We start from the raw sequence: 21,916 nt of genomic DNA, 5'->3' as shown, positions 1-21,916 counted from the left end.
GTACAGGTGGTGAATTAAGCGAAAGTGTCTGCCAGCAGTGCGAATAGCAGCTTCAAAAGACTTTGCTTTGGGTGTGTCTTCATGCTTGATGTACTCGGAAACAACAGAAAGGGAAGATGTAAAGGCTGTATAGCTTGGTCGAGGAGTGGAGACTTTGAAAATGTCTATTTCAGTATCTTGATCCTTGTCAGTATCTCGATTATTGATTGATTCAAATATTTCGTCAACAGTCCATTCCTCCAATCCACTAGAATGCTCTCCAAGAGGATTGAGGAGCTCGGCAATTGACATCACGTTCCGTTGATGGACAAGTTTGAGCTGTTTAAGTTGTTCAAGATCTTCGGCCAACACAGCCTCAGCTTCGGAATCTGGGACTATTGGGAGGTTAGTGTCCGAGTCTGATGTTAAGACAGTTGGGTCATCGATTATCGATCCATCAGGTTTGCGAGGTGAGATGATCCCAGTCTTGCGGAAGCAGTTCGATATGGTACCTTCACTAACACAAAACCAAGCTTCTTGAGCCAATTTCATTGCATCAAGCTGGTGTATCTTGTAGATCTCAGCAACCGGGATCTCTGCATCATAACGCTTCAGTGAATAGTTGATAAAGTTTGATCGGTAGTGACACTTGAATGAGGCTATGATTCCGGCATCCAAGGGTTGGATATGTGAGGTTAGGTTGGGTGCGAAGAATTCTAACCGAATGTTTGTAAGCTTGTGCTCGGGAGGCTCTCCATGCCCGCTGAAGTTGTCAACTAGTAGGAGGATGTGTCGTTTTTGAACTGCAAGATCTTGGTCCCACTTCGTGATCCAGCTGCTGAACAGCTCAAAAGTCATCCATGCTTTAGTTTTGTTACGATAACAAAAACCAAGACTCTCGCCACTTTTCTTGTTGAAGCATGCAGGCTTGTTTGCCTTGCCAATAATTAAAGGTTCAATCTTTTCACCTTCAGCACTAGCAGCAAGGGCATAGGTCAATCTTTGCTTATCACCTTTAACCCCTGATTTTGGACCAAATGCAAGACCTTTGTCGGGGGGCATGCTAAAACATAAGAAGGTGATTGTTATTGATAAATGTTACACTGTATACATAGGTTAAAGAGAGAACCAACCCGTAGAATAGACCAGTCTCATCCATGTTCCAAATATCTCGTGGATGGTAAAGGTTGGTAATTTCTCGGAGGCGTTGACGCTCGGCAGCTACTGTATCGGGAAGGACGGAGCCAGCTTCTCCGTGCTTTCTTATGTGGCGTAAACCGTTCCGAGTCTTGAATCGAGTGAGCCATCCCTCGCTAAGAGCAAGCCAGTCTTGTTCAGAGATTTTGAAGAGTTTAGCGAATTCACACCACTTGGATCGTATCACATCGCCCGTGATTGTTAAGCCTGCAATGACAGCCTGTTGAACCCAGGCTTGAAGTGCTTCATCAACCTGCGGATGCTCGGATGTGTTCTTTCAGATCCAGTGTGACCAGCTCAATGATTCTCTTGAATCTTGGTCTTGTCTCGGACCCATTCTGAAACGAGTGGTTGCTTGATGTTCAACTCGGGATAGATTTCAGAAAAGTGTCGGGCAGTCTTAGATTGATTGCAACCATTCTGTTCGTACCAATCAAGGACTTCAACTCGCTGAGCCAGAGTTGATTGAGCCTTTGCAGCTTTATTCTTTTTACTTGTTGGCCGGTTATTTTTTCCTTTACTTTCCTCGGCTACACATTTCTTGGAGCCTAAAACATTGAACAACACATCTTTTCAACAAGTGAACAACTCAATTACATCCTGAAGGTTACAACTTACTTGGTCTTTTAGCAATCACCGCTTCCTTGGTCTGATTGAATTTCAAAACCAAAAGTTCCAGTCTCTTCAGCTCATCGTTGTTGAATTGACTGGCAGCCTTAGCCACACTCCCCTCTTCTATGATCTTCCTCAACACAAGTGTTTCATCTATTAAGTTTCCAGCACAGTCTATGAATCTTTCATCTGCCTCTGATAACTTCTTCCCTTCACTGATAAGTTGCTTGAGAGGCTTGAGTCGTTTGTTATTCTCTGTTTGTAAAGCATTGAAACCTGTTTCAATATCTGATACGCTGAATTGTGAAAGGTCTTTTGGAAGCATTTTGAGATTGATTATGCTGAAAAATTCACAAGGATGCGGTTTTTTTATAAATCTTCGTCTTTGGCAAATTTTGGTTATGGCTTTTGACCTGAGTTTCCTAAAAAAAGCTATGGGTCATGGGAATAGTGCGAGGTATGGGTTTTGGGCCACTTTTCCCCGCCTATAAATTTTATGGACCCAAATTTCTATGGGTTAGGCAGAAGTATGGGATTAGAGGGATATGGATTTCGAGGGAGTCGACTGTACGTATGCTCCTTCACTTGAGGTCGGCCAACATCAGGCCGAGGTTGAATACTGATCGGTCCTATAGAGTAGAGCTGCCGCTTTCTATCACGATTGAATTGATATCAAATCCTTTTTAGCGCTGTGTTGATCATCAATCGCTCAAAGCATTCTATAATGTTTTAGCTTAACAAAGCCCTCAATAAAATGTTTGACGTTATTAGGGGAAGAAAGTCGAGCGGTGAAGATAAACAGATCATTTTAGCACATCTCACTAAATTTATACAAAATCAATTTGGAGCGGTCAAATCACGAGGATCAAGCTTTGAAGCTTTGAAGCGGAAGATAGGGTATAAAGTCAAACTAAAGAAGTCATTTGATTCATCTTGAAATCATCTTCAACTTCCAAGGGAGTCGAATCAAAAGAAGAAACCGATGCTCGTTCTTGATTCTTGATTTTTGTTCTTGTATTCTCATCACAAGTTTCTCATTTATCATCGATTTTACGTCGTTCAAAGAAATCTCAGCGACATTCAAGGACTGATTTCTTAGCTTTCCTACGCCCATTGTGAACGGCAGAGAGCTTACTCATTGCTGATTTGCAATTATCCTTTCCTAGAAAGATCATAACCTCGCAGTCCGATCTCTACTCTTTCATCTAGACTTCATTTGTTTTCATACCTTCCCCATCGCCTCTTCATCAATCATTTCCTCAGTAGTGCGTTACCAATCATTGTCTCGTATGAAGTCAACCATCTCCGTTACTTCCATGTCATCAACACGTCACCGTCACGATTATCTGGTATGTTGCTTTTTCTATAAAATATTCGAACTCCAAGTACTATAGGTTCGATCAATTTATACGGTTTGTTTTTCTTTTAGAATTTGGAACCAGTGAAGTCAAGTCTGAGTCTTTTCCGTACGAGCTCACCAACTTATCCCGAATTTGTCAGTTCATTTCTCGCCTACTAGACAACCTCACAGGTTTATTCATAGCTAACATGGAAACACACATTATGGAACATGATAGCTCATTGGGTACCCAGATGATACTAATAGTGATTATTCCTATGGATCTGAATCCGTCAAACCTACTGAAATAAAAGAATGGAGTCATCGACCAAACTCGCAAACTACTACTAGTCTTTCGAATGATCCCATAAGTATGGTGGTTAACCGGATCCTAACTCACGAAAAGGATATCCACAATGAAGTGATTAGAAGTTGGATAGAAGCCACCAACGATCCACTTCCAGATTTAACCAGTTTTACAACTTCAACAATCACAAGCTCAGAGAAAAATGGCGAAGTAGAAAGCTTTTTAAGTGGATCTAATTCTTTACAACCTGTTCTACGTCGCACTCAAAGTCTTGGTCAACTTTCTTTGAAACAAAAACCTTTAAAAGAGTTTGATAGTTTCACTTTGGATTCTGATGTAGATTTCAATCAAATCAAAAAAACCTATCGTTGTACGATTTCTTCGGTAAGAAATTGGATGAAAGATGTTGCTTTGCAAGTTGAACCTATGATCATTTCAGACCAATCTTAGTCAAGTTTGTAAAACGGTTCTTTTGTAAAGCTTTATGTGCTTTTCTATGATCAGTACACATGTTTTGTATCGTTCTTTGAGTTATATTTTTCATCGAACATATTGTTTCTGTGGGTGTTGATCAGTCTTCAGAGTGGTTTCTAAGGTTTCTTTCTTATAGTATTCTAAGTCCATCTTTGATTGTTTTTTTCTTTATTTCTTTTGCTTCACCATGTACACATAGTCACAAAAAACATCAGGAAAAATCTTATCATGTTCTCAAAAATCTATCCTTGGAACATGTACTTCTACATTAGAAATGGTCACTACTCACCAAGACTTCAAAGTTGAAGAGGTGAGAGAAAAGTGAAAGTACAAAGTTTTGAGTTATTAGCACAAACAGTAACAACAATACTACAAGGATCAGAGGTGTTGATTGATCTGATTATGATCAAGTAAAGAAATTGAAAGCATTCTTTGTTAAGCTGATTGAGTCTTTTGCGGTCTCTAGGAGATGAATATGATACCTTCATATTTTCATTTGATAGATCAGGTTTTTTTTGAAAATGGGTTAGTCTGAGTTGCTGAGTTCATCTTGCGATAAGATGTACTCTCTCATCCTGAAGAAAAGGTAATTCATCCTCAGACATTTTGCTTTGAATATCCTCAGATCTTGTTAGTGAAATGGTCATCGGAACTCAGCGTACCATTCCACTTTTTGGTCTGTAAACCTTAATCAAGAAGGAATGCCCCGAGACTCAGAGATATGTACCCAAAGTATCTCCATATCCATGCGGGTTTTTCAACTCCCTTGAAGTCCAAGGGATATAATCAAGTCGACCAAATCTTTGTCCATTTCCCTTGCACTGGATTACCAACAAAACCATTTGCATGGAACATCCTTTATTGCTGAGGTTTGCATAACCGGAGTGGTTTGTTGAGACATGACCATTTGAGGGTTTCATGCACATCCAAACAGCGTAAGAATGGGACTTGGTCAGTGACGACATAGTTTTCAAAAACCTACGCATATATCAAGTGAGGTTTCCCAAAAAGGTTGATTCTAAACTCGATGAATGTGTATATAGCTTGAAATCCATTTCTTTAGGCTACTTTTGGAACCCATCTAATGTAAATCAAGTCACAAGTTTCATTCGTGATGAGACTCAAATGACCTTAATCTTACCCAAAGATACCTAGTATTATCACATTCATGTTTGTCAGACTTTGAAGGTAAAAGGATTTCAAGTAAACAAGGTTAATTTTCATTATCCACATAATCATCCAATCGAAAGAAAAAAACTATGAAATTCGATTGGATTTGAATTGAGCAAGAGATAGGTAATTTGACTTGATTTCGAAAGCTTAATGGAATTGAAAAGTTCATTTAGACAACGATCACAAGTGATAAGATCAAAAGAAAAGACATAATTTAATACTTCACTTTTTAGGGTGATGATCATCAACCCGAAAAACACAAATCGATTACAAGAATAAGACAACTAAGCAAGATGATCATGATAATGATCAAGAAGGTTTAGACGAGACTGAGACCGCATGTATTGTACCTGACGTAAAAGTTTCGATCCCATTAGCCACAGAAGAAAGGACCAGTAAACTATCAGCCATATGTTTAAAAGTCGATCTCATCAATCTAATCCAATTAATCAATTCATCAATAAACCGATCATCATTAACCATAGCTTCAGAAAAATCATCAATCGAATCCAAAACTTTCGTCAAGATCTTTCTATATAACTTTGTGATCCAGCTGATTTGATCTAAAGCTTGACAAAAGTAACTTTGAACATCCAAAAGATGTGAGACTACTAAGTTTCGTCTTTGAGATGATTCTTCTACCTGATTTGAAAGATCATCTTCTTCTACTGAAAGTCTGCCGAGTACTGGCGTCAAACATCCGTCTGTCCAATCATAGAAATCAGATAGATGAACTGATAAATCTGACATTCTAAGTTCTGCTTTGACCACTTTATCTTGTAATTCAGCTAAACGTGACCAAAACCTATGTAGAGAAATCAAAGATTTAAATCAAACTTTAGTTTTCTCTTTTTTTTTGGTAAATGAGAAACCAGTTTTCGAGAAAGGTAAGCAAAATTCATTCAACTGACTTTGTACATTCTACTTCATTCTTCGTACAAAGTCTATCACCTAAAACATCTTCATCAATCGAAAGTAAACTGCCATTGATCGAATAAAGTAGCTGACTTAATTCATACTGAACCGGATCCAATAATAAAGCTAATCTAAGTAAACATTGATCGATGAGTGTACTAGCTTGAATAACTTGATCTGTTGGATTGGAAGTAGATTCCCAAAGATTTAAATGTTCTCTATAGTGTTTTAAAACATTTAAGACTGAGATCGAAAGTTGTGTCATAGATTGTGAAACGTGTGCTAGTTTATAAGGTGAGATTGTAGGATATTTTGATAAACTGATTTGTTGATGTTTTGCTTCAGTTTCTGATACATTTTCAAATAAGATTGAAGAACTGGGTGAAGCTTGACGGAAAGCTGAAGTGGCTCCTAGTTCTGGATCTGTATGTTGTGAACTAGTGGGTTCTTCTTCTTCCATAATCGTATCACCATCATCATTCGGTATCGGTTTGTTCTGTTCGTCTTCCTCTTCTTCTTCATCTACAAATTCTAATTGTTCAATCGAATCATTTTCTTTTTGTATTACACAGAATGAAGTTTGATTGGATGATAGATTAGGTAGATTTGAAAGTGGATTTAGAATCGATAAGCTAGGTAATGATCCTTGTGAAGAGATGGTAGATGATTGTAAAAGATTGATGGGTGCTTCTTGATCATGAATTCTGGTGTTTGATCTAAGTGATCGTTTTGTTTGATATTGAAGAGGTCTTGTGTTAGTTTGAGTTTTCATGTTGGCAGAAGTTTAGGATATCTTTTGAAATGAATCTGGTTTCCATAGTTTAAAGAATGTTAGTTTGAATGAATGAGATAAATAGTCAGTTGTTTGATTACTTACCTTTGAGTTTGTAGTGTTCTTTTGATGATATAGTTGAAGGTGAAGTGGTAGTTTGTTCATTTTTTCTGAATTTCAAGTTGATGATCGAAGTTTTAAGAATTCAATCTCAGTCTAACGCATTCTAATCAATCAAGCTCATCAAGAATTTACATATACACCACCACCTGTAATATTAAGCTCACATATCATAGCCTTAAGCCTACTTAAGTACACCAATGCGCCGCACCCAGGTAAAGCACCACAAACTATGTACCTCCCTCTGCGCGCACTTTGCTCTAACAACCAAGAGAACAAGGAGTTTTTTCAAAGGAGTTTCATATGGGATAAATATTATCAAAAGAGCATTGATAAAACCAATCAAAGGTGTGAAGGTATATGATTAGTGCAGCCATAGAACATAAGAACAAAGCTTAAAGTTCATGACAGTTCGTTCTTGCATATGAGATGGTGGCATTATGGAGCCAATGAACGCATTTGGTCAACTTGAATTACTCTTTCACTTTTAGACCACTGAGATTTGGATAAGTCATTTTGGAAATCAGTTCTGCTCGAGTTTACCTGATCACTTCTGGTACATCTTATCTTCACTACAATGATGAAATCAGAGTGCATACATTACGATAACATGTGCCTCCCATGCTAAAGCTAAAGAATGTATATGAACATTTGATCCATGATTTTTTTTCATTGTTTTAATTTCAAAAGGAAATAAATGAAGATTTAATTCAATGAAATGAGAAAAGACAAATGTGTTGTTATGAACAGAACAACCCTGAGGTTTTGAACTTCCAAGAAAGTCTTCCACTTTTCATCTTTTGAGTGGACAAAACATTTTGAAACCAAAGTCTTACTATTGCGAGCAGGCAGAACGGGTTATTCAGATAAGTTGTAAAGCTTCATCAATACTTCAATAGATCATCAAGCAAAGCTCATGTTCGGAAAGTCTGCGAGAAGTTTTTCTCTTATATCATCTGTTATGCCTTCTGCAAAATTAAATCTGTTGGGGAACTAATTATTTTTAAATCGAGTGAGATAATTTTCAAGAAAATAAAATCAGTCAAGTTATGAAACAATGGTAGAAATCTATTTGAAAGTTTCGAATAAGAAAAAAACATGAATTGATTGATTTGACTTACCAAGTCTCTAAACTTTTCAATCACTTGATTTGGATATCTTGTTTCCTCATACGTAAGTTCTTTAATAGAATTCAAATAAACCTTAATCGCACGACCACTATCCATGGCTTTTCTCCATAAATCTACATATCCTCTATACTCTTGACATAATTCTAATAAGATTAATGATTTTGGTTTCATAGTCTTTTCGTCTGGACCAATTGCGATCTTTTCTTGTTCGAATATCTTTTGCCAATTGACTCTTTCACTTTCTTTTGTGGTAGGTAATAATAATGGATTATGCATCTTACTATAAAAATCTAGAAAAATAAAAACAAATCATGAAAGGTTTTGCAAAATCAATACTTAAACACTTGGATTCAAGATTATTTTTTTTGGAAAAAATAATAATGGGTATGACTTACCAATTCCAAATAAATTTCGTTCAAATTTCGGAAACACTTTTCTATAATAATCTTCAATCTTTTTCAAAACGTCTCTAGCATGATTTTCATTTCCAAAAAGGTAAACTAAATCTTTCCAAATCCGTTTAACTTGATCTTGATGAATTTTAGCTTGATTATATTCTTTTGTATATTGAATGACCAATTCTAAGAAAGTTGGGTTTGACAATAATTCAATGTTAAGTAATGAATTATGATGGTTTGGTAAATCATGATGGATCCATCTTAGTTTACGTGTTTCGTAATCTGATTGAAGTTCGTTTCCTAGTACACGTAAATCTTGTAATTCTGATGATCCATCATCATTCCCGGCTGTGTTTTTTGGATTCATTGAAGGAGGAAAAATCATCAGTATATAGACTTCTTCACTTCACTTGCTCAGTTCATTTTTTTTTTCTGAGCTGCAGATACAGAGTAAAATTTATTCACGCCTTGGATTGTGTTTATACCAGCCATTCAGCCTCCATGGTCCAGTCTCTGACTCTGATTCCAAGAACGAAAACAAATTGTCAACATTGGTTACTTGTTTGAAAAACTTATGTAAGTGGAAAATTACGAAAAAAAAAATCATGCTTACCTGGTATCGGTATCGGTTCTCTTTCAACCCAATATTTATGACTTGTAATATCTGTTTTTAACCATCTAAAGAATTTTTTGAATCCGCGTCTCATAGATTTCCAAACTCGAGCTAAACCCCAACTTCTCTTGCCCACTTTTTCTTCCACATATTTTGGTAATGCGTTGGATTTCTCATCTGGTGCTTCATTTGAAGGATCAGGTCTCTTGTTGGGTCTTTCTGGGAATTCATCTTCACCTCCGTGTTCTGAGTTTTCAGGTCTTTTTGGTTCTTGTTGATCATTTCGTAGTTCATTCAAATCAGTGGCTATATTTTGTTGTTCATCTTTAGAGGGGTTTTGGTTATGGAGTCCTTTAAGAGCTTCTTGATTTGATAAAGCATCCTTTGAAAGTCGAGTTGCTTGTTGTGCTTCTTCCACTTCAGGAATCGGATCAATAGATGTGATAACCGCAGAGAGAACTGAAGGATAAAATAAAATCCATAAAGAAAAGAATTTAAAAAGATTCATGTTTGATAGAAGAAATCAAAGAAAAAAAGATAAAATGGTGAATCTAATAGAATGGAAATTATCGAGTGGATATCTTGAAAAGGTATGATAAAACGTCTAAGACGAGTTGGAAAGACGTTTTAGACGGAAATCTACTTTGCCACCTTAAAAGATTTGATATTTTACGGAGCTTTAACATCTAGAAATCTACGGTAAAGGCCTTGTTGGTTTGATTGTCTGTACTAGGTAATTCTATAAATTGCTTTCCTTATTACTGCGTTCGCAGACGATTATCATCTTTTATGATTTTAGTCAAGCTTATAAGAAGTATCGAGACATGCTTGATCGAAGAGATTCGTTTTGCAAATTCCCGTAGGACTTACTGCGTAACTAGTCGTAGGATCTGTTTTGTCCTTTGTCCTTTGTCCATTTGAACATTTCAAAACCGAAAAATGATACGCAGAATCTGTAGTTGATTATAACTGATACTCTTGCATGCAATATCTTACGATTTCATTAAGTCTTGACGAATTTAAAAAGTTTCTGATGACTTGAAATTCTTATAAGTGTATGTTTGAAAGGCTGCTCTTGCTTCGATATGACAAATGTCAGTGTGCCCAAAAAAATTACACATCTGGTAATGTAGTATCATGGTCTTTCCGATTCGTCCCTCGCTCGTTATATCGGTATACGTACCTTGTGAAGGACTTTTACTGGGTGTGTGGATTGACCATAGAAAACCTTGGTCCATTCAATTTCTCTTTAATTATATTGATGTACTTTTAGCGATGTTAAATTTTCTTCTGATCAGTTCTTATCATCTGCTCTTTTTCTCTCAAGTCCATCAAAGGCCCTTGTGCTTGTTTGTAAGACCCTTTCACCTTAGCAATCTACATGCTAAGCATGTATCAGCTGAAACTTTTGGATAACCAAGTTTTGGGAAAACCATTACTTGAATCTACTTGGCCTCAGCTCGTCAAGCTACATGTTCATCCTGAGGTGGATTTAAGAAACTCTGCCCTTAGAAAATCTCAAGCAATTGAAGATGAATTGTGTACTAGTTTTGTTGGAAAATCATTCCAAGGAAGGCAAATCGGTAGTGGGACGCTGTTTCTGACTTGGATCATCATCTAATTCTTACCAAATCGCCCTACGCGAGCTTACTTATGATTCCTCTATATTCATCCTGTTTTTAAACTGATTTTTAACCCTTTTATAACATTGTAAAATGATAACTTCAGATTTGTAACTAGTGAGGCTTTGAAATGACAGATAAATGATATAAAGTCTTTGTTGCTCGTAAAATAGACACTGAATATAGTTTGAAAATGAGAGAATCCTGGGTTATACCGCAAGGAAGTGATCAAGTTTCATCTTGAGACTGCAGAAGAAATCCCACCAAAGCGTTTTTTCTATGAAGTTTTTGATTTTGGACATCACCCACGAGCAATCGGACTCGGGTATTTACATATGTATCCGGACTGTACCGTGACCTGGGTGGTAACTTTGTGTCTGACATTTTTTCTTCTCATTGACTTCAACATATTTTTCACCAGGACTTGAGATTCTCAAGACACTCTCCAATCAATTCGATCAACATCAATCAAAAGTTTTTCAACTATCAAGTATCACGAGATGCCGAAATCTAGAATCCCTTCACCCTCTTCGTCATCTGAAGCAACAAGTCCTAAACGAACCAGACATATCTCACCAAATCGAGATCCCAAACCAGTAGTAGTAGCTGATACATTTGAAACCGAAGCATCTCGTCAAGTCAAAGCAACAGCTGGATTACTTCCACAACAAGATATAGCTGAAGGAGAACAAGTCACTTTATCACATCAAGTCCGACATCAAGTTGCTATTCCACCCACCTATCCTTACGTACCTATCTCAGCTCATAAACCACCTATCAATCCAGCTAGAAGTTATCCTTTTACACTTGATCCATTTCAAAAAGTATCGATCTCTTCAATCGAAAGGAATGAAAGTGTTTTGGTTTCAGCTCATACAAGTGCTGGTAAAACTGTAGTGGCCGAATATGCAATTGCTCAATGTTTGGCCAATAAACAAAGAGTGATCTATACTTCTCCTATCAAGGTTTGTCTATCACTCAATCGCTCAATCACTCAATCATACGTGAATTTTATAAAGGACACTTTCATTAATCTTATCAAATTCTTCCAGGCACTCAGTAATCAAAAATACCGTGAAATGACCGCCGAGTTTGGTGATGTGGGATTGATGACAGGTGATGTCACAATCAATCCGAGTGCTTCCTGTTTGGTGATGACAACTGAGGTAAATTCATTCTTTACTCACTTTTTATGACCAGATCATGATATGATACTTATCCACCGCTTGAAAACAGATTTTACGGTCTATGTTATATCGAGGTTCTGAGATCATGCGAGAGGTTGCATGGGTGATCTTTGATGAGATTCACTATATGCGAGATAAGGGTACGTGATTTTCGCTCCTTTTTAGGTCTTCATGCCACACGCATACTTATGCTGATAACTTATGTCATTTAAAGAACGAGGTGTGGTGTGGGAAGAAACCATCATTCTATTACCTCACACCGTGCGCTACGTCTTTCTTTCAGCCACGATTCCCAACGCGATGCAATTTGCAGAATGGATATGTAAAACACACGATCAACCGTGCCATGTGGTCTATACCGATTTCAGACCTACTCCACTACAACATTATCTTTTTCCTGCAGGTGGTGATGGAATTCATTTAGTAGTGGATGAGAAGAGTGTTTTTCGTGAAGATAACTTTATGAAAGCTATGGGCTCACTGAAGGATTCAAAAGGAGAAGATCCGGCTAGTGCTAATTCAGGTCGAAACAAACAAGGCAAAACTAAAAAAGGTGGTACCAAGGGTCCTTCTGATATTTATAAAATCGTGAAGATGATCATGGTAAAGAACTATAACCCGGTAATCGTTTTTGCTTTCTCCAAACGTGAATGCGAGGCACTGGCTTTACAAATGTCGAAACTTGAATTCAACTCAACAGAAGAAAAGGATACTGTCGAAACGGTTTTCAATAATGCGATTTCAGGTCTTTCTGAGGACGACCAATCTTTACCTCAGATCGCTCATATTCTTCCACTCTTAAAGAGAGGTATTGGTATTCATCATGGTGGTTTACTACCTATCTTGAAAGAAGTCATTGAGATTTTGTTCCAAGAAGGTTTGATCAAGGTTCTATTTGCAACTGAGACTTTCTCTATCGGACTTAATATGCCAGCCAAGACTGTAGTTTTCACAACGGTACGAAAGTTTGATGGTAAAGATTTTCGAAGTTTAAGTTCAGGAGAATATATTCAAATGTCAGGTCGAGCTGGAAGAAGAGGATTGGATGATCGAGGAATTGTGATTATGATGTGTGATGAACAATTGGAACCCACCGTAGCTAGAAATATGGTAAAAGGAGAAGCTGATCGATTAGACTCGGCATTTCATCTTGGTTATAATATGATTCTTAACTTGATGCGAGTCGAAGGTGTAAGCCCGGAATATATGCTCGAACGATGTTTTTATCAATTTCAAAGTAGTGATCAACTTCCAGTACTTGAAAATGGTGTGTACCTCTTTTTTCATTCCCACATATCATGATTTTCTTTCTGATTTCTTGCCCTTTTCTAACACTTTTCTTTATTTACAGAGATTCGAGGTCTACAAGCTGCCCGAGCTGAGATCACCGTTCCGCACGAAAGCTTAGTAAAGGAATACTACGACATACGGCACGAATTAAATATTCAAAACCAAGATTTACGTGAAGTTATCAATCATCCAACTTATTCATTACCTTTTCTTCAACCTGGTCGACTTGTCAGAGTCAAATTCGGCGAAATTGATTATGATTGGGGATGTGTAGTGAATTTTCAAAAACGACTTGGTGATCGAGGCAAACCACTGGGTCCAGACGTACCGGCTCAACAGACTTTTATAGTCGATGTACTTTTACACATTGCTTCTGCACAGGAAGTTCAAAAGGGGAAGGGTACGCTGGGAGGTTCGTCAAATTTTGTTAAACCTTGTCCAGAAGGAGACGCAGGGGAATTTGCAGTGGTACCAGTGTTACTATCTACCCTAGACGGTATCTCTCGAATTAGGATCTTCTTACCCAAAGATCTCAAGCCCCTGGAGTCTCGCCAGACAGCATTAAAGGCAGTAAAAGAAGTTAAGAGGAGGTTCCCAGAAGGAATTGCATTACTTGATCCAGTAGAAAATATGGGAATTCAAGATGAAGAATTTCATAAATTACTTAAAAGGATTGAAACATTAGAATCTAGCTTAAAGAATCATAAATTAATTAAAGAAGACAAATTAAGTGAATGGTATGAATTGTATTCTAAAAAAGAACAAATCTCAAATTCGATTAAACTTATACGACATAAGATTTCCGATACTCATAATGTGATTTATATGGAAGATTTAAAGAATCGAAAAAAAGCGTTAAGAAGACTTGGGTTTAGTAATAAAGATGATGTGGTTGAAATTAAAGGAAGGGTTGCATGTGAGATTAGTTCGGGTGATGAGTTGTTATTGACGGAAATGATTTTCAATGGTGCTTTTAGTGAATTAACACCTGAGCAATGTGCAGCATTACTTAGTTGTTTTGTGTTTACCGAAAAAGTAAGTTGATTCGTATATCGAAACTCTTGAAGAGAAATGTATTGATATCATATGAACTTTTTTTTCAATAGAGTGAACAGATTACGAAACTTAAGGCTGAATTGGAAGGACCTATGAAGAAGATGAAAGAAGCGGCTACTAAGATTGCACATGAGATTAAAGAAGCTCATATTGCGATTGATGAAGTTGAATATGTAAATTCATTTAAAACCGAAATGATGGATGCAGTTTATAATTGGTGTAAAGGATCTACATTTGCTGAGATATGTAAAGTTGAGTCACTGTTTTGAATTCAAAGACTTTATGACCCCCCCCGAAAAAAGTGTTCTTTTTTTATTATACCTTGAAATCTGTGATTTTTAAAGGATACTTTTGATTGATTGAGTTTTGATTAATTTAGATGACGGATATCTTTGAAGGTTCATTAATTAGATGTTTTAGAAGATTACAAGAATTGATTAGACAAATGTCAATGGCAGCCAAAGCGATTGGAAATGTTGAATTAGAAGAAAAATTTAATCAATCACTTGAAAAATTAGAAAGACCATTAAGTGTAGTATTCAATGTAAGTGAAGATTCATGAATATATATATATAAGAAGATTCATTCTTTTCAACCACTTGACGGGTTCTTTTTTACTGATCATTCTTTGGATTTTTGTTTTGTTTCGTAGCCTTCTTTGTACCTTTGAGTAATCTCAATACGAATTTTAAAAGTGTTGAAATAGGGTATGTTTTAGTTTGTGAATTTTCTGCTTCTTTGTCTGTGATAAGGATTGTTTAGGTAGAAATTTGGTTTGATGAGTCAATTGAGTTTTTATAAACCCGTTCAAAATGCTTTTACAAGTTATATACTTCAAATTCTTTAAAAATGTTATTTTTTTGTTAGCTTTTTTTCCAATGATATGTGACGTTTTGAAATTATTTACAACCATCAAGCTGTGCAAGATATCTTATTGTGAAATTCAAGTTTCTAGTAGGATAAACACTTTAATAACTGAGTATCTTGAAATACCTGCAAAAGAGAATCTTACCAGTCTACGGCGAACATTTGGGTGGTATCTGTTTTTTCTTTTTTTTAAACTGATGAATATTTTTACCAAATCATGTTGAAATTTCCAAATTGTGGATATCCCAATTCAAGAATAGGTTATACTTGTTGTACCTCATCATATAAACCGTATTCGAGGCTCACTTGAAAATAGCAGAAAACACTTCCTACCCCGTTCACAAGTGCGTGATTCAATGCGGCACATAATCCATCGGAAGGTAAAAACCTGAAGCTTGAAAGAATCCGCGTGGAAAATTTAGTATGTATGTATCTTTGTAAATTCTTGCACAGCTGGTTGTGAGAAAAGTAGATCCCTCTAGCGCTAGGATTCTCTGTTGTCTGGGGACAAGGTAAATCAGCTAGTTCATGGGCCAGTGATCTTTGTTTGATTGTCTTGGAGAGACTTTTTGAGAGGGTCCAAGTTGCGGATCCATAAAATTGATCCAGGCCAGCCTCAGTTGTACTTAGGTTAAGCTCAAGGGTAACTCTGAAGTTGCGGTACATATCGAATCTTACGGTATGGATATGACTCGATTGACTGTGATTCTGAAAATGAAGCAAATCGTTCTAATTCAAGAAACATCAATGTCAACATGGCTTCTTCAACTTTCAAACTCTCATTCGGTCAGGTCAAATCAAGTGAAGTAGACCGAGTCTTTGAGCTCGAATCCGCAGGCTTTCCATCAGATGAAGCCGCCTCACTGGAGACGATCAAGTGAGTCATCTAAGCTTTGTAGACATTCGAACCTCAACTTGACCTGGCCTTTCGACTTGCGAACAGGTATCGACAAACGGTTGCCTCTGATCTCTTCATCGGTGCATACGATCCTTCTAATCAGTTGATCGGATACATCAATGCCACTCGGTCCACCACCAGCGTTCTGGATCACCAATCAATGACAACTCATCAACCCGAGGGACCGTATATCTTAATCCACTCGGTTTGCATTGAGGCAGCTCAGCGCCGTAAAGGTCTCGCAACAACCCTTTTGAAACACTATATCGACCTATTCAAAGGCTCGTGTAGCGAGCTTCTCCTGGTGTGCCATCAAGAGTTGAAGCCCTTATACTTGGCAGTAGGATTCCGCGATTTAGGGAAAAGTGACCTTGTACATGGTGGTATCGCTTGGTGGGAAATGCGACTGAGCATGGATACAGATGTGGCTACTCCTCAAGCCCCCATCACCAATCCAAGTGATCTGATCTGCCCGGTCCCGCAATGTCGATGTGTGATCCTCAAAGCTGGAGTAGGAAAGCTAATCGAAAAGGAAACTAGTCCGGTATGTGATCCTATCCAATCAAAAAGGTGACAGTTTGATCTAATTCATTCCTTTTTTTAAAAAAGTTACCGGTACTCAAACAGGAATCAGAACGGGTCACATCATCAAAAACGAAATGCTGGGTTGTACCGAACCCCTTAAGTTTTGAAAACATTAGCTTTACCCGACCAGTGGGTCAATCGAGTAAATTAGTAGGAAGTGAAATGCGAATTTTGGCTTGTGGTGCATGTGAATTTGGTCCATTAGGTTGGACATCTTCATCACAAAATTTAGCTGAAGAGTTTTCTAAAAACCCATCAGGTAGTTTTTCAACTGTAGAGTTTTTACTTGATTGTGAAAGAGTTAATCCTGCTTTATGAACTTTTATTACTAGAAATTCAATTTGTTCAATGAAATGGGGTAAATGGTCTATGGACTCATTAAGAAGTGTAACATATTTTGATCCATGTGACAAAACCCAAAGGTAATCAAATCCCTTGTGTATCACTTGTATACTTCCTTATGCTCAGACTGTCGGGAGAAACGCGTCTCTCAAGGCTGTTGTGAGCTAACCACACATTTAATCAAGAAGACAGTGATCACAAAGCTATCGAATAATTTGAGTGGCGGAGTCGAAGGTGGTTCACCAGGGTGTTTCAGTCATTTTTTTGGTGGACATCCTTTCAAGTGATCGAGTACTGTTGCCTCACACAGAATTCGAAGCAAAAACTATAGATGCATAGAATACAAGCTGGAATCTCATCTCGGCCGCCAATTCGCAACAGGTGACTTGGATAAACTTGTTGATTGTCAACAAGCTTCTTTTTACATTTGTATCATCAATCAACATTGAACAGAGTAGAATATTGTCAGTCCAAACCCAAATTGTCATCAACAAAACAGTTACTAGATACTTATCCTGAAATTTATAAACTTTGGCATATATCCACTCAGATGATCACGAGAGCTTGAATTGGAAGTTTTGAAAAAGAAATCATGTGATTCAGACGTGTTTGAGCAAGCGGATGAGTGCGGGTTTATGATGTAGGACTAGAGCTCGCGCGGGCAAGCCCGTTCTCAGTCCCGTCTGAATTCAATATTCCAAAATTTCCAGCTATTACGCGACTAAAGATGCAATCTGGCACGTACCCAAAAGGCCAGGTAAATCAGTTTCTTGTTCTCCACAAAAACTCTGCTACATAAGTTCACCGAAGTCCTAATGTTAAAACTGCAAAGCTTGACATGGTAACTTCATCTCACACTATTTATCAGTATTTCATTCCTGTTATATATTAATGATGCTCAACATCAAGATGAAATTTGTGAGGAGGCAATTATGAGAGACTCGTGAGCAATGGATGTACGCTGATCTGATACTCTTATATAGGCGCTCCATCAATTTCTTTCAATGCAAGTTTACCTTGTAAGGTTTTGACACAATTGAACCAAACAAAACACCTTGATAAAGGTGTAGACAGACTCCTCAGCTTTTGTATTGATGAGACACAGCTGAACAACAGAGATGTGACAAGGTCTAAAATCAATAGACCTAACAAAGATGATAAGAAAGTCTAACATATTGCAAGATAGAAATGAAAATGTCAAACACAGTAGAACTGCACATTCAGGCCAGGCACTATTGGATGAAAGATAACCAACACCTTACCTTTAGAATCTTTTTCTTTGACAGAGGAAAAAAATTCTGAAGACAAACAGAGGCACATATATATGAGAAAAACATAAAGACAAGGTAGGACAAGGTAAGCTCTTCTGCTGCTCCTTGTACTATTTTTAGCCTGTCACCACTTCCAGATTGTGAGGAAATTTGATTCCAAGTACCAAGCGATTTTGACCGGTTCAGCACACATGTAGACCTGCGCTCTGAGTATGACCCGGACTTACAAGACCTCAACAGCGCAAATTTGTCAGTTCACTCAAGCAAAGTGGTAAGCTCTTCTGAATTAATTGCAAGCTTCTACAACTTTCAGAATCAGAGCCCTCAAAGAGGATTTCAAGCAAAATTGCTTGAAAATCCTGCTGGTCTCAGGCCAACGTCCGGGTATAAGTCCTATTGGGCTTGTGGTTATATTTTCCTTGAGTATTTGGGTGGTCCCTTGAAAAGCACGAGCAAAGTCCAGTGTCTCAGCGGGTTGGAGCACAAAGGCAAGATTGTGGGCAACACCACCTGTACTCGAAGCCCAACCAGTGCTGTCGCACGCTAAAATTCACATGTAGCATATCATTACGTGATGTTTCACCCCGTGTGAAACTTCAAACGTCAGTTGTTGCGACACAGGATGCGACGGGCTTTTGCCCACTTAAATAAGTAACACAGATCATAAGAAGCTCTAAGAAGTCCTGCTAGCGCATGTTGCTATATATGTTTTGTATTGCCGCATGTAATTAGCGCGGGCAGAAAATGCAGGAAAATGCTCTGTGGTGTATGTATGCAGTCCCTTCTCAGGATCACACAATTGAAGCCTCTCAGCATGTTGGGAGATGCGCTGGTGATAAGCACACGAGCACCCGCCGAAAGTTTAAAGATATTTTAGGAGCAAAGTTTACTGCAGCTCTGACCATGGGTTGATCGGCACTGTGAGCAGATACAGTCAAACCAGAAAAGCTTGTCACAAATTCCCCGCCAAATTGCTCGAGTTTTGCGGGCAAAATCGGTCAAGCTTTTCCGATTTGACTGTAGTTGACTCATCCGCTTTATGGTTCGGTGAAAGACGTCTTTTCTCACCCTTTTGAATTTTCTGTCAGTTTCGACTTCCGTTTCGCATGTCACCGCCCTACCTAGCCTCGACAGTGAAGTTTTCTGAACCAAGCTTTGAACTGAGTTTGGCAGGTTTGGTAAGTTCGACTTGATTCCGTGACTCTGAATAGGTTTTTGAACTCGGTGATTTTCGAATCTCCGCACTGTCGTCACCGAGGCTACCGAAGTCGCTGCCGATCACCACGTGATAGATTGACACCATATGTATATGCGGCTGGGATATCGGCTGCTATCGGCATGCGTAAGCCAGCAAGGGCCAGGATCACCTTGACAGCCTCGAAATTCTAGCTTAGATGTGGGCGCTGGAAACAGGTCTGGAATCTGGGATGCATAGTTTCGGCCGCCATTGTTGGTCATATTTTACGAGTCAGACGCGAAGAAACTACGTATCAAGACGTTGAAACCGGCTTCTTTGTCAAAGGGATCAAGTTATTTGCACACCTACAAATCTGTTCATCCTTCTCCATCCTTCCTCTCAACACGGACGATTCTCTGTGATTCTTGTTCGGTCACTGGATATCTGTAAGTAGCTATTCCGCACACGCTGAGCCCCCAGTTTCTCGAGGTGATATTAGAGCTCAAGCTTTAGTGCGCGGCCCAGTTGTAGATCTGCTACGTTGGTGGTGACGCATGAATCATCTTATAAGCTTATTTTACCGTCACTGTTACCGATCAAGCCGGTGCGCTCTCAGTTCCCCCCCTTCATTTCTCTCCGTGAGTCCCATTGAATTCTTTACAAATTCGCTCCTACATTCGCTCTGGGGTTTTCCTACCAGTAGTGCGTTTTACTGATTTCTTGCATGTTTCCTCCGCTTCCAGTCTGTTGGTGACACTCGGATTCCTTTCCGATCATCTGTGGCACTTGTTACCAGTCATACTTCTTCCGTTTGTCGATCCCCTACCGCAACGCTATCCACTGGTTTGGTTGCTTTCCGCTGAAACTCGGCCGTCGTCAAGTATATTGAGAATAACATCATCCACATTCGGAATCCTCATACGCTACCTCGCAGTTGTCCTCACTTACATCTGCTTGCTTCACCCCCACACTCTGGCCTCGTTTATCTCCCCAATTCTTCATCGGTTTCCTCCTTGCACTTGCAGTTCTTTCGCATTATTGTGTACCTTGATACCCCATTCACCACACATTCGTCTAATTCTCCATTTGAATAGCCTATTGATAAATTCTTTCAATCTCCCTTTTGATCTTTCCCATTTGTCTATCACAATTCCTCGTGGAAAGTAGAAAACATAGCATTATCCCTCAGAATCAAAAGTCAAACATTCAGAAAATTAGAACTGTAATTAATTAGTCTGTTAATCTTTGGCCTTTCATATTACTATCCTCGCCTACTCACCTTCTTACATATTCGAAAGGAAGAGTACAAAATGCGAACCCTCTCGGAGTGGTTTTTTGCTCAAGCTTACAATTTATCACATCGACGGCCTCGATCGGACCGCCCGCCTCGATCTAACAAATCTTTTGACTCGGATGATAAAGATGGTCATACCTTGTTCTCTGAACTTCCCTCTCGTGCGACCTCAAAGACCAGTAATCATTCGGAACAGAAGGCATCAAATCCACAAACGTCTAATGATCAATTAACGATTCCTGAAAACCTTCGACCAGCACTATTAGAGGATGGTAGTCATCCATATTACCCTGGCACACCTTGGGGAGACTTGGAGCTGGGCTCAACGATCGATGACGGCTGCAAGCCCCGTCGTGATAGTCAATTGCTTCCCAAACGACTTCGGGCCTTCCGCCGCAAGACCCGACATAGTACCGCTAGTGCTTTTCCAGGATCGTTGCAGCCTATGAAGGCTCCTCCTGTGTACCTACCACCTTATCTTGGAACACTTCGCAGCACTCATCGAAAATCACTTCCTCTCTGAGTTCTCTTGGCATGAGCATTTTTGCTCAATCCCCGAGATTTTCTGGAAATGATCCTTTATGACAGTAAGTAAATGGTTCCTACTACATTTTGAAGATGTATTTTTGACATTATCATCCATAATTTAGGATACAGCCGAAATTATCTTGCACATCAACACACTCCACAAAACTGCTTAGGCCTTTGGAGGTCTATCTTCCGTCAAAGCCTTTAACCCTGAACATACATACTCGGTTTCTGCCCTTTTCTCGATTAAGTGACATCGTCCAATACACACTCGTTTCAATATACAAAGCACCCCCACTCCGGCGCGGACTCGATTTTTCTATCTCTCTCTTTGATGTCTAAAACTCCAATGAAGGTTTTGATATATCTGTAAATAATTTGATCTTCTTGTTCATATCAAGCGGAAGAAAATAAAAGACTCTTTCCTCTGTTTTTCTTTTTTCTTTATCAAAACGCTCTACTTCATTTCGTTTTCTTTGTGTTTTTTTTTCTGCACTTGGTTTTTCTCTTGGGTTTTTTTCGTGTTACTTTTCCTTGGGATATATTAGATAAATTTGTTTCGTACATGGTTTTGGTCATTGAGCCTTTTAGTTTTAGTTTTACTTCTAGTCTTAATCAGCTTTTGTATTTTAGGTCTTGTCAGTTAGAGCATCCATCAAAATCATTTGCAAATCTACTTCGATGGACCAGTGCAATATGTCCAAGCATTTATCGATTGAAATTGGTGACTTGAGCTTTTGTACCTTGATTTCGGGTGTGTCCCAACCCCT

At 38.5% G+C, this 21,916-nt stretch overlaps 6 protein-coding genes across 6 annotated transcripts; 4 read left to right on the top strand and 2 right to left on the bottom strand.

The window, feature by feature from the left end:
• Window positions 1-3,104: 3,104 nt before the first annotated feature.
• MELLADRAFT_111503 (uncharacterized protein) lies at window positions 3,105-5,063 on the top strand (the record flags this gene model as incomplete). The annotated part of the gene is made up of 6 exons (XM_007415866.1): window positions 3,105-3,137; window positions 3,218-3,283; window positions 3,366-3,818; window positions 4,108-4,218; window positions 4,843-4,859; window positions 4,952-5,063. 6 exons carry the CDS (start codon window positions 3,105-3,107, stop codon window positions 5,061-5,063), a joined length of 792 nt encoding a protein of 263 aa, XP_007415928.1.
• Window positions 5,064-5,390: 327 nt separating this feature from the next.
• MELLADRAFT_111502 (uncharacterized protein) lies at window positions 5,391-6,768 on the bottom strand (the record flags this gene model as incomplete). The annotated part of the gene is made up of 2 exons (XM_007415808.1): window positions 5,391-5,886; window positions 5,993-6,768. The coding sequence occupies 2 exons, from the start codon at window positions 6,766-6,768 to the stop codon at window positions 5,391-5,393; spliced, it is 1,272 nt and encodes a 423-aa protein (XP_007415870.1).
• A 1,023-nt stretch (window positions 6,769-7,791) lies between these two features.
• Window positions 7,792-9,537, bottom strand: MELLADRAFT_111501 (uncharacterized protein; the record flags this gene model as incomplete). The annotated part of the gene is made up of 4 exons (XM_007415807.1): window positions 7,792-7,881; window positions 8,010-8,308; window positions 8,414-8,764; window positions 9,030-9,537. The coding sequence occupies 4 exons, from the start codon at window positions 9,535-9,537 to the stop codon at window positions 7,792-7,794; spliced, it is 1,248 nt and encodes a 415-aa protein (XP_007415869.1).
• Window positions 9,538-11,151: 1,614 nt separating this feature from the next.
• Window positions 11,152-14,854, top strand: MELLADRAFT_111500 (uncharacterized protein; the record flags this gene model as incomplete). Its single annotated transcript, XM_007415867.1, has 8 exons — window positions 11,152-11,616; window positions 11,704-11,817; window positions 11,888-11,978; window positions 12,053-13,105; window positions 13,190-14,163; window positions 14,235-14,435; window positions 14,564-14,728; window positions 14,837-14,854. 8 exons carry the CDS (start codon window positions 11,152-11,154, stop codon window positions 14,852-14,854), a joined length of 3,081 nt encoding a protein of 1,026 aa, XP_007415929.1.
• Window positions 14,855-15,842: 988 nt separating this feature from the next.
• MELLADRAFT_30398 (uncharacterized protein) lies at window positions 15,843-16,352 on the top strand (the record flags this gene model as incomplete). Its single annotated transcript, XM_007415868.1, has 2 exons — window positions 15,843-15,928; window positions 15,995-16,352. Coding segments are annotated over 2 exons (444 nt in total), but the record flags the coding sequence as incomplete, so codon positions are not given.
• Window positions 16,353-20,432: 4,080 nt separating this feature from the next.
• MELLADRAFT_73117 (uncharacterized protein) lies at window positions 20,433-21,178 on the top strand (the record flags this gene model as incomplete). Its single annotated transcript, XM_007415869.1, has 1 exon — window positions 20,433-21,178. The coding sequence occupies one exon, from the start codon at window positions 20,635-20,637 to the stop codon at window positions 21,139-21,141; it is 507 nt and encodes a 168-aa protein (XP_007415931.1).
• Between the last annotated feature and the right edge of the window lie 738 nt (window positions 21,179-21,916).

This window comes from Melampsora larici-populina (genome assembly GCF_000204055.1).
Source record: "Melampsora larici-populina 98AG31 unplaced genomic scaffold MELLAscaffold_54, whole genome shotgun sequence".
Classification (NCBI taxonomy): domain Eukaryota; kingdom Fungi; phylum Basidiomycota; class Pucciniomycetes; order Pucciniales; family Melampsoraceae; genus Melampsora; species Melampsora laricis-populina.
The sequence above is the reverse complement of the archived record's forward strand: the minus strand, read 5'-3'. Positions and strand labels throughout refer to the sequence as shown.